This window comes from Thunnus thynnus, chromosome 4 (assembly GCF_963924715.1).
Source record: "Thunnus thynnus chromosome 4, fThuThy2.1, whole genome shotgun sequence".
NCBI lineage: Eukaryota > Metazoa > Chordata > Actinopteri > Scombriformes > Scombridae > Thunnus > Thunnus thynnus.
In genome coordinates this window covers 21,365,211-21,377,525 of record NC_089520.1, presented here as the reverse complement: position 1 = coordinate 21,377,525, position 12,315 = coordinate 21,365,211, and the positions used below count along the sequence as shown (strand labels likewise).

At 37.9% G+C, this 12,315-nt stretch overlaps 2 protein-coding genes across 3 annotated transcripts; one reads left to right on the top strand and one right to left on the bottom strand.

The window, feature by feature from the left end:
• Window positions 1–60: 60 nt before the first annotated feature.
• Window positions 61–7,245, bottom strand: ghrl (ghrelin/obestatin prepropeptide). 2 transcript variants are annotated; one of them, XM_067587472.1, is made up of 4 exons: window positions 7,148–7,245; window positions 1,872–1,956; window positions 1,677–1,788; window positions 61–1,567 (listed from the first exon to the last, which is right to left on the bottom strand). In XM_067587472.1, exons 1-4 carry the CDS (start codon window positions 7,189–7,191, stop codon window positions 1,548–1,550), a joined length of 261 nt encoding a protein of 86 aa, XP_067443573.1. In that variant the 5' UTR covers window positions 7,192–7,245; the 3' UTR covers window positions 61–1,547. The 2 variants fall into 2 exon arrangements, with proteins under 2 accessions (XP_067443573.1, XP_067443575.1); XM_067587474.1 differs by lacking the exon at window positions 7,148–7,245 and adding an exon at window positions 3,228–3,803 and having other exon boundaries at window positions 1,879–1,956.
• ccdc174 (coiled-coil domain containing 174) lies at window positions 6,643–11,100 on the top strand. Its single transcript, XM_067587468.1, has 11 exons — window positions 6,643–6,786; window positions 6,994–7,101; window positions 7,204–7,304; window positions 7,392–7,450; window positions 7,542–7,695; window positions 8,275–8,370; window positions 8,476–8,612; window positions 8,732–8,826; window positions 9,140–9,284; window positions 9,598–9,750; window positions 10,374–11,100. Exons 1-11 carry the CDS (start codon window positions 6,745–6,747, stop codon window positions 10,943–10,945), a joined length of 1,662 nt encoding a protein of 553 aa, XP_067443569.1. The 5' UTR covers window positions 6,643–6,744; the 3' UTR covers window positions 10,946–11,100.
• Window positions 11,101–12,315: the final 1,215 nt, after the last annotated feature.

Below are 12,315 nucleotides of genomic sequence, written 5' to 3'. Positions count from 1 at the left end.
TGAGTACTGATTGAAGAGCTCACAAACATGTACAATGCAAGAGAGTGAAGTATCGTCTGTACCGCCGCGAAACTTCTAACACCACTAATGTTTGCCTTGAGCAAAGCTGATTCTTTATTGAAAGACGGAAGTGGCAGAGACTGGTCCATTAGCTTGTTTTGATACCACCATGTTCGTCACACACACATTTCGCTTGAGTGCTTTTTATTTTGAGAATGATTAGCCTGGCCTTCTTGTGACATTTTCTGGTGGTTCGAGTATGCAGTTGGAGGATTAGATTAATGGTAGATGGGTAGACGTGCCTCTGGCATATCAGGTTTGACAAAAGAGATGTGTTAAAAACACATACATTTACACTTTTGCCAGGTTCTTAATAAAAGCCTTGTTCACAAGAGTTTTATATCCATCCCAGAATGTAGGTCAGAGCACACTGTCCTTGATGGTATATCTGTCCTAAATAAAAGCTATGAGGTGGAACACGAAGACAGGTAAATGCATCAGAACAACATAAAACACATCTAACATTTTGTTTGTGCTTGGTTGTGTTTGACCTAGTTCCTGAAGTTTGAACAAGATGATTTACAGCCTTGTTCTGTGAGTTGGTAATGTGATGTTCACATGTGTAAAACAGCAGTATTTAGGCCTGTGATTGCAATTATTTTCATGTTCATATTCTGTTTTCACACAAAAATCCCATTCATTTAGGGGGTGAATGAATGTCCTTTACTGTTTATTTGTTTGAAGGATAATAAAGAGTTATATTACAGTATTTACAGCCTAGGAGCCCTTCTCAGTTACATCACCAAATTAAATGAAAAAAAAGCCCTGAACTGTCAATTGTATACAAGTTCCAGTAGACTTGAGTCAAAGATGAGACAGAGAGAAAAGGTTAATTAATGCTTTATTTTTACAAGCACATGTTTGTCTCTAAACACTAATCAGGACTGGTTGTACAGTACGTACTGTACATGTATATGTTGGCTGTTTTTAAATTCTGATTAACATGCGATCATGAATATGAGTGACTCATCTGCATCCACAAGGATGTCTGAACACCTATGAGAAACGTTAAATTCATAATTACACATTTGAGAGTGGAAGTTCATTTTTAGTAGTAGTTTAATAATTTTAAAGATCCATATATAATGATATTCAACTTATATCAGCTTCTGTATTATGTTAAATTCATATTGAACCATATTTACACCAGTTAAGCTCCATAATAAGTTCATATGATAAAACCTGAAACAATTCCATCGTTGATGAAGACTCTGGGATTGGTTTGAAAGCTCCCAAAAGCGAAGTTGAGATTTTACACCTGGTGAACAGTTTCTTGTTTTAAATTGTGATGAGTTGGACATCAGTCATTTCTCTTAGATTACAGGCTGTAAACTGTTTAGCTACAGTCTGAGTGAACAGTGTTTTAAGGGCTTTGAAAGAAATGAGACCAGCATGTCTACAGGCTATTTTTTTTTACTATCACTATCTAATGATGTTGAAATTGGAAGGCATTGAGACTGCAAATTTGAAGATCTCATCCATTATCTTCAAAGTTGTGATGATCTCTCTGAAACAAGAGGAGAAAAAACATTTTGAAATTGTGAAATAAATCATTTTACTGCATATTAGCAGAAGGGAACTCGATATTTTTACTTATAAAACAGAATTTGATGAACCTGCAGTCTTTGTGTTTCCCAGCAGACGCTGAATGACCTCCTGCATCATGTCGCCATACTCCTCAAAGTCCTCTTCACTCATGGTGATGCCAATTTCAAATGGGGCACTTATCTACCCAGAGTGGAGAAAGATCATAAAGTTTTTTGTGATTATTTGGGGTGGTGGACTGTAGTCATGAGTAGTTGTATGATTACCACTAACTGTGATGTGGTCGTCCTCAGGGGGTTGACCGGACTCCTCCATGACTTGGCGGCCGACTCTGGATGATTTCCCTCTGTTCTGTAGTTGACACAAGACAGAAAAGTCTCATGATATACCTTAGATTATAGGTCCAAATGTGGTTATAAGGATTTCATCATTCTGTCATCTACAATACATCAACTAAACATGCATGTGATAAATCAATTTCCCTTATTTTATTACTTCTGCCTTGGAGAAGCTCTTTAAATGCTAAAATGATTCATTTATTACAAAACCAAAAGGTGACTAAGTGTAATTTAAAAAAAAAAGAAAAATAGTAAACGTTTCAGTCAAAACTATAGTCAGCACAACTACCATCATATGTAACACCAATGGCGATTTCAGTGGGTGGCCTGGGATGACCACCCCAGATCTGATAGATATCAAATGCTGGTCATTCAATGATGACAGATGATAAAGGGCCATTTCCAACTACTATAGTAATGGTTGGAGTGAGGCTGTGAGAGCTGATCTCTAGTCAGCATACTTTTCACCATTAGTCAGAAAAAAGCAGGTCTCGAAAGTACGTGCCGGCCGTCAGGACAGTACATGGAATAGAAAACTGAATAGAATGATATGTTAGTGCTGTTCTAGGTTGTAATAGTTGTGGGTGGTCAACATGGCACCTTTAGTTTAATGCTTATAAAATTATAAAAGATTATAAAATATAAAAACGTCAACCCAACCTTGAGTATGAACATTACAATAGATGTTAACATGAGTTTTGGGATTCAGTTATGATTTATCTGTGCATAGGTTGAAGCAATGCAGTGCATTAAACATCTGTATTTACACATTTTGATCACCTGCCATTTATTAAGGTTCACTATGTCATGGCCACCACACACTACCTCTGTGTGCCATCTTGGTCATCCCAGTCAAAATGTCCTGAATACGCCAGTGTTTAGCATTGCTCAAGTTTAGAAATTTGCCAAAAATTTAACATGGGGCTCTGTGGGATGCCAGGAGCTTAAATATGTTTGAGGCTGAAGACAAAGTAATATGATACAGTGTAAAATATTGATGCATGGTTTGGTGTCACATGTTAAAGCATTAAAAAAAGTTTCATACACAATCAAACAAACAGGCAACCAAGTAATTGTTAAAGAACAATTAAAGTAAGTTATGTTGAAAGTGGCTTCATACTAGGACAGTATGTGAAGGAAACATCACAAGTTAATACAGATACATCATCTAAAGGATTAGATCAAATGAGGGTTAACATTTCCTGGTTTACATTCCATTTTTATATTTTTATAAAGAGACGAAGAATTAATACAAAGCTGAATGTCTGACAGAAAGCTCCTTACCTGAGGTTTATGAGAGGGGCTGAGAAAGCTGGAGCCAGCACTGATCGACTTACACCACAAGGCCAGAGAACACAACAGAAAGACCAGCAGGAATGTATTTCTCTTCAAAAACATGGTGGAACAAAAAGAAATCTACTCTGCCAGAGAGATCTAGTTACACACACAATGATGTGTACTTACAGTGTTGGTAAAAAAAATATCAGTCTACTAATCTGAATCAGATACCGACACTGGGGTTAGGTCTCGACTTTGGGAGTTTCCGACTTCATACCTTTATATACCTTTTATCCTCTTTCACTTTGGTCATTAAGGGCATTAAACATAATAGCAATAGGTACTTGTGTTGTTGTATCTTGGTAGCAATGGACTGTTCAAATGTTTAAATTGATAACGAAGTAGGCATTGTTTTGTTGTAACCTGATAGCAGGTCTGATGAACATTTTATCTATTCAGTGGGCTGATGGAGGTAATAGTGTTGCTGTCATAGAGATACTGATTAATGGGACTGAATATATCAGTATTATCTACAGGACAAGAACTGAATGCAGTATTGAACATGGAACTGATTGCTAATATTGTTTACTTATAGAGACCACTGGATGTGAACACGGTTATAAAGTTAATGTTAAACAATCAAAATGCTCGACAATGAAGAACTCTCCTTTAGTATGTTATAAATGCACAAAACCAAAGAATTTGATATTTAAATCTGAGACCATGAATATGTCAATCATTTCAGGCTTGTATTTGATAAGTTAAGGTGGTCAAACAACCATAAACATGCATTTTGATGCAAAATCAGGGAACAACTATTTAAGTTAAGATAAATTAAAACAGAGCATTCTGACCCAGAGCCAATCTGTTCTCCTCTCAGTCATCCTTATGCAATCACTAATAATGTCTCTTGAGATGATGAAAACCTTACACAGTTGAAACAGTTTAAATGCTGTCATGTACAATTAACTCTTCAGCTACTGCAATTAACTACTATACTCTGCAAATTGTGATGAAACCTTATATGAGGATATTTGAAACAATCCTGAATTTGAAAGGTATAATATAATGAGCACTAGTACTCACTATCAGAGGTAGCAGGGCATTAATGTTCTAGGTTTTAAATAAAAAGGAGGCAAAGGGCAGTTTTCCATTATCTAATACTCACTGCTTCAAAGGTGCAGGTCAGAGCGTCTTAACCTGACCTGATATTAATCATATGGGTGTCAGGCAGGGAACTCAACCTCTGTTGGATATGATTATTCTTATGATTATGATTATTCTTGTATATCCACTATTAGAGAGGAGGAAAAGGAGAGGGAGGAAGAGGAGGGAAAGAGGAGTTCTACCTATCAGGGTGCAGCCTTCCATTAAACCATCTCCAAAAATATTTTTGCACACATTTGGTCAGAAGAGGCATTTTTTTTTCCCTGCTTCAGGGGGCTTGGAGTTTGTATCAGGCTGCTGTTTCTCTCACGATAAGGATCACCACAGAAAGTAAAGAGAAACTTTTGCATATTGCACAACCTTTTTACCTTTTAAGTGCTACAGAATCTACTTTTTTATTATCTGAACAATCATAAGTTCAGTCTTTGCATTGCAAATGAGTCTCTTCAAATATTTTATAGTAAAGCTAGTTTTCAATAAATGAGCCAGGTCATGTGGAATTAGGCCACAGTGTACAGCGTGCCAGAAATTCATTAGTAGAAGAAGAAGTAAGCCCTCCTCCCCCAGTTATTGGTGAAGTTGAAAACTGGTCTCTGATGTGGGGATTTTGATTATCTGTAGAAATATCTCAAACTGATTTTTTTTTTTTTTAGGAGAAAGAAAGTTAATGAAAATGTTTTCCTGAAACTTTATGATCAAACATTAGGAAGAATGAAAGTGTTCAAGTTTTTCAGATTATGGTTTGATGCATTGTTCACATGGAAGACTCATATAGACAAAACTGAAGATAAATGTAAGAAAGTCTTGAATATTATGAGATGCTTGATGGGCACTGTTTGGGGAGTTGATAGACTAGCTATGAAAAATATCTATATAACTTTGATTAGATCAGTTCTAGACTATGGGTTCATTGTATTTGAATCAGCAGCTCTTTAAAAAAGTTAGACAGAATTCAGGCTCAAGCACTGCGGTTGTGTTGTGGGGCAGTTAAATCAACACCGCTGTCAGCACTCCAGGTGGAAGTTGGGGACATGCCATTACAGTTAAGAAGGAAACAATTAATGGCTAATTATTGGGCAAATCTACAAAGTAATAAAGATTTACACCCTTCTAAAAAGGTTATGGGGTTTGGAGAAAGTAGCAAAATCAAAAAGGAGAGTTTTTGCACAGTCATATCAGATATAACTAAGGAATTGGAAGTTAATGATCGGGATATTAGTCAAACTGTTTTAATGCCAGCTGTTCCAACATGGCGACTGCCTCAACCGTCTATTGATTTCTCAATTTTGGATCATGTTCATTCAAGTAAAAAAGCATTTAATCTGCAGACTTATGTGAACACTGTATTACATGAGAGATATTGGCAATTTGTACAAATGGGTCAAAAAATCCAGAGAATGGGCAAACAAGTAGTGCATTTCATGTCCCAGAGTTAAGAGTCAAGGTGAACAAAAGAACTATAGATCAGTTAAATGATGGCAATCTTGTTAGTCCTGCAATGGATAGAGGAAGTCAGTCCTCTGCGTACACTGCTTTGCTCAGACTCAAGTGCAGCCCTGGCTAGTCTCAAGCATACCTCTTCAAGATGCAGACAGCACATCCTTTATGACATTATGCAATAGTTATATAGAATTATTAGATTAGGAATTGATGTACTGTTTTTATGGGTACCAGCGCATGTGGGCATCCAGGGAAATGAGGTTGTTGATCGTTTTGCCAAAAATGGATTAGCTTGAAACCAAGTAGAAGTTGTAATAGCAAAAAGCAGGATAGAAGCAAAAGCTTATATGGAGCAGGATTAAGGCACAGTGGCAAAGGCTACGGGACAGGGATACTATTTATATCAGATTCAAGAAGAGGTTGGAGAGGGAAGGGCGCAGGGGAAAAACAGGAGAAATGAGTGCCTGATCAGCAGAATAAGACTGGGACAAAGAAAACTAAACTCTTCTCTACACTTCATCAGGAAACATCTGACCGGAACTTGTGATAGCTGCAATCATATGGAAACTGTGGATCACATCTTTTTTCATTGTCTCAAATATACAAGACAGTTGTTAAAGAATGAACTGGAACATAAAGGGATTGAACGCATAAACTTGAAAACACTCTTTACAAATGACTCTGGAAATTCTTTTTTTTAAAATAGGTCGTCACTTATCTATAAAACACGGGTTTAATAACAAGGATTCAAGAACTATGTAATTCAACAGTTGGTGGCGGCGAAGAAGAAGAAGGCGGCCACTAGTTGGCGGTAAAGCAACGTTATGCCAGCGCGACAAACACCAAAGAAGAAGTCAGACACAGTTTACATAGTCGAATATGATGGTGCAGTTAGCTTAGAAAAGAGATAATAAACATGGATAAAAAGAAGAAACCATTTGACGTGACTGCTTCATCGGTGAGTTGTGTACATAAGCAGCTATATAAACATCTTATTGATACCCTGTGTGGCCGTGTGACGTTCAATAAATGATAAAAACAGCTAACGTTAGCTCACTTGCTGTCAGGCTAAATTGCGAGCAAATACAACCGAGTTACAATAGATTTTAGTAGCTGAAGAGAAAGTTGTCCGACTGATATTTCGGAAATGCCTTGTTTCTTACAGCTAGTGGACCTTAAAGCTGAACTGTACAGAAAGCAGGAGCAATTCAAACAGGAAAAACTTGGGCGAGAAGATGTTGGTGCTGGATTCAAATCCAAACCCAAAGTCAAGGTAATGTGAGAGTATATGTTCTTTTTTGGGGACATATTCATTTTACCTGCTTGTGTAGCTGAATGACAGATGGAAGTTTTTTGTCTTCATGTCCTTGTGTAGAAACCTAATGTCTGGAGCAAGCAAAACGCTGGTGTTTCAGGAAGAGCAGAGAAAGATGCAGAGCAGATGGCTGAGGAGCAGAACAGCCTCGATACATCAAAGTGAGTTGAGCACATTAAACAGGAGACTGACTGTCAGTACACAGTAGTGACTGAACCCTCTGACTCATCCTTCTTCTCTCATAACAGACGCAGGTTGGAGGAGAAAGCCAAACTCTATGAGCAGATGACAAAAGGAGACTTTCCAGGTTGGTAACATATGAATTATACCCTGCTGGTGTCTAGTGTGAAGGACAAATTGTATGTACTTTGTATTAATCCTGTCTCGCAATGTTTCAGATGAAGAGACAGAGGGACTGTTCCTGGTTGATTTCACCCAGAAGATTATTGACAAAAAGAAAGAAACACTTGCACAGAAGGAAACAGAAAGAGAGGACGAGGAAAGAGGCAGTTTGTCTCCTGTCCCTCCTCCTCAGGCCCCAGATGAGGAATGGTAACGTCTGATCACTTCAATTTCAAGGGTCTCATTCTTGAAATATGTCATTTTGGTTTGTTATTTGTTTCCATAATGAATATAGATTTGTGTATAACAATTTTGTAATTATAAAATGCTGAATTATTCAAGTAGAGCTGCAATGATTAGTTCATTAATCGATCAACAGAAAATGAATCGGCAACTATTTTGATTATCGATTTCTCATTTTGAAGAATATTTTCTGGTTTATTTAGTCTTCTGTGATAGTAAACTGAATATCTTTTTATTGTGGATCGTTGATTGGGACATTTTAGGACTTCACCTTGATCTGTGATGGACATTTTTACCATTTTTGTTTCGTTTAATCAATTAACCGAGAAATGAATCAACAGATTAATTGTTAATTAAAATAATTGGTAGTTGCAGCCCTAAATCCAAGTTAATTATTTTAAAGTAGAATCACATACTCCATTTCTAACCTTAATTAAATAATTCTAAATAATAAAAAAATGTAACAATTATTACATAGTTATAATGTCTGAAGTATTTCACCATTTCAGACCTCTAAGTGGGTGTTACTGTGTTGTTTCTCTGCAGGGTGGACTTTGTAGATGCTTTGGGACGATCTCGAAGATGCATGAAGAAAGACCTTCCAGATTTTAAGAAAATGGACCAAGACCTAAAAGGAAAAGGGTATTCTACAAATATGAACACACTAAAGATTTCCTAAGATTGGAGACTGGATTTTGGTGTCATACTGATATCTGCAACTCTTTTGGATTTGCCTTTGCCATGTAGAAAAGCCTCAGCTGAGAAGACTTTACTCTCAGAAGACATGCGTCGAGAGCTGCAGAGGCAGGAGTGGGAGAGGGAGGAAGAGGAAGCTATGAAGAAGCCTGTTGGACCAATCCACTATGAGGATATGAGGGGGCAAGGTTACTACGCTACGTTTCTGCACACATTTGGACTTGAGGGGTTTGGGTTGTCAGTCTTGTGCTGTAAAAAAAAAAAAACAAACAAACATTTTATTTGTTTGTTATTTGTTTCATCTCAGAGGCTCGGGAGCTTGGTGTAGGCTACTTTGCGTTTGCTCAGGATGAAGAGCAGCGTAGAAAGCAGAGAGAAACTCTGGACATGCTCAGAGACCAGGTGAGCTGCCAATCACAGCTGTAAAACACAGAAATGTTAAACTCCATGATACAACCACCCTCCTATGATCACACCTCATCCACATACCGCTCCAGACTTAAGACTCTGTTAGTTGTGTAATAAGCAATGATAGAAGTGTTTATTATATATATGTTTGTTTATTTAGTTTTGTCTAACACAACTGTTCCCATCTTAGACGACGCTGCGACACACTTGAATGTCTTCCATTTCGTAAATAAAATAAATTCTGAATCTAAAGTCTCTCTCACTTTTTGCTTAATCTTTGTTTTTCTCTTTTACATTCATCCTTCAGACAACAGATCAGCGCAGTAAGAGGGAACGACTGAAGGAAAAGAGGCAGGCCATCCTGCAGGCCAGACTGGCCAAAGTCAGGCAGAGGAAGATGAAGACAAACCTGAACGGCACTGAGGAAGAGCAGAAAGAAGAGGAGAATGAAGGTTAGAATCCACATTATTTGATATTATAGAAATTAAGCTGTTTATGTAAAATGTATATTGCATTTTGAAGGTGCAATGTGTAAGACTTGGCCACCTGATCCAAACACAATGGGGCAGCATATCACCAGAAATCACAGTCCCCCACTCTGCAACACAATACATAGACATCCTTGACATAAAAACTGTTATTTCTTTGCATTTGGTTGATAATTTTGGTTAGTTTTTGAATGCTTTAAACTAAAATTCTGCTCAAATCTTACATATTGCACCTTTAATGATCCCATGAGTGATTTCTGTGAACTGTTTGTCGTAGGAGGGGAGGAGGAAGGTGAATTAATAGGACCTCCGCCTCCACCTGAGGACTGTCCAGAGGTCAGCATACTGAAGAAGGTGGAAGTGGAGATTCAGGAAAGGAAGGACACTAAACCAGGAGTTCCTCATGTCAGAGAATGGGACAGAGGCAAAGGTAAACTAAATACAAAATATTAAATATTTGAAATTCAGCTCATTATAAGTACAATGAAAGTATGTTGGAAACAAATAACCTGCACAAGACGGATGTTTAATTTCCTGACGTTTTACTAAGACTGGTGTAAAAGTCTACTTGAATTGAGTAAATAATGATATTGACAGATAGGAGTATGCACTACTTCACTAAAAATCTACTTGATGTTATGTATTTCACTATGAATTTTTCCATCTCATTCAGATCACTTGGTACTATTGGCTGTTGTACACTTTAGGTGTGAGGCATTGTTTTCGCAGTAATCTTTCCCTTAATTCTCAGTGGCAAGTCACCTATACAATACATTTTCATTTGGCATGTTAAGAATTGATGAATTATAAGTATGAATTATAGGATCTTTATCTCTCTCTTCCCTCTTTGTGTTCTTTTTGTTTAGAGCTGTGCTTAGTCATTTATAAGAAACATATTAAGGATAACACAAAAATTTAAACTGAATAAAGAATTGCATCTCTCAAAGATTTAGATGCCTGTTGTGGTTCTGACTTTCAAAGATCAGGGTTACTGTTCTGTCTTAGAAATGTGTGCTTGGTCCATTAACACCACCTTTTTATTTTTTCCTACAGAGTCTATGTTTAGCGAGTGGAAAACTCGACGTCGGCAAGAGCGAGATTCAGAGTTTGCACCTCCCTCTGCTTACTTTAGTAATGAGAAGAGACCGAGATCAGAGAAGACTGAGATGCAGCAGAAGAAAAATTCCAAAATGTCCTTCACGTGGACAAAAGGCCCAGCAGGAATCTCTGAGAGCAAGGCAGAACCACACCCTGAGCCCAAAACTACTCCTCCACCTCCTCAACCTCAACAAAATCCTCCAGCACCTTCAGAGCCAACACCGTCAGCTCCTGTGTCTGCTCCTCCTGTCAACCTACAGCATCCCCCTCCTCAGTTTTATCCTCCGTTTCCTCCTCCACCTCCTCCTCAGTTCACATTTCCACCTCACCTGCCCCCTCACTTTCCCACACAGTACCCACCCCAGTACCCACCTCAGTACCCACCCCAATATCCACCTCAGTATCCACCCCAGTATCCACCTCAGCAGCCCCCCCAGCCCACAGACCACAGCCAAGCCCAGCAGGCCCCTCAGGGTGCTTCTCAGAATCTGGATGACATGCTGTCCTTCTTCAGGAACTCTACCTGATCTCTGAAATATCATATTTGCTGTGTAGTTGGTTCATATTATGAGTGTAAATATTGATACCACAGTGTGGTTCCTCTTAGAGAGAAAAAAAAAACAGAGCAAAACATCTCAGCTCTGTAGTTTTAGTTTTTAATAAATATCAACAATTTAAGTTATTCTGACTTGTTTGGTTCTTTTTATTGTGAAAGGGTTCATTTATTTAAATATTTAGTTTCATCTTGAATACTGTACACATACAGTAAAGCCTCCACTTTATGAAGCAGAGTTGTGATATGCCAACAACCACTAGATGGTACTGTACACCTTTTTATTTAAACTACATCTCTGAATATGCTGCTTGTTTACTGCAGCGTCTTTGTCTCTGTTATTTATAGTGCTTGAATTGACAATGCAAACATTTTAAGATTGTTTAACAAATTTAAAATGTATCCATAAATCCTCTCCTGGCATTTAGGGAAAGGCAGCTGATGAAGGTGAGTGCGCATATATATGGTTCAGATATTCTGTGAAATTAAATGCAGGGGATTTTACTGTCCTGCTGAAGTAACCTGATCTGAACCTCTTAATTTGTTGTTCCCTGATGCCTGAATGGACACATCCTTGTTGCACCTCCTGTCTCTTTCCTCCAACACAGGCCCAGGATAAGGAGAAAGCCGTGCAAATAATACACAACAGAGAGATGTGTTTGAGTCGCTGTGTATATTTGAGCTGGTTAGTCTCAAATTTTAACAGTTTCAGTTTCTAAGTCCAGTTTCCAGATTTTGAACACAGTTTGAATATTTGAAAGTTTTCTTACACACTCAGTGTAATCAGAGTGGCATGCGTTCATATTTCTCATTTTACATAATGGGATAATTAATGCTAGAGAGGAATACTGTATTATGCTGCTAGAGAGAATAGAGCACTGTGTAATCTAGGAGTGATTTATATTTGCAGAAAATGATTTAACGACTGCATATCACAGAAATGAGGCGCTCTAGAAAACTGTCAGGTTTTTATTCATGCTAGCAAAAACAATAGCTTTCTGCTGGTATGATCATTTACACCAGTAAAGCAAATTCAGACTTGTAATCTTAAATTACAAAGAATAATATTTCTACCAGTGGATTATGTCAGCGTACATGTGACACAGACAAAGCCAATTGTCTGACTGCAACCTCTGCCTCCGTCCTGGTCTACAGGAACCATGTGAGACCTGAGACGTTTAGGAAACAGTGGGGAACTATACAGATGAGTTGATAGTTGGAATAACAAGAGCTGGAACTTCAACTTGACCACAGATCAAAGACCAGATCAACCCCATTACCTTCTTAATTAGATATTTGGCTTGGTTTCTGGCTCACTTGTTTCCTTTCTCAGGCAGGAGAATA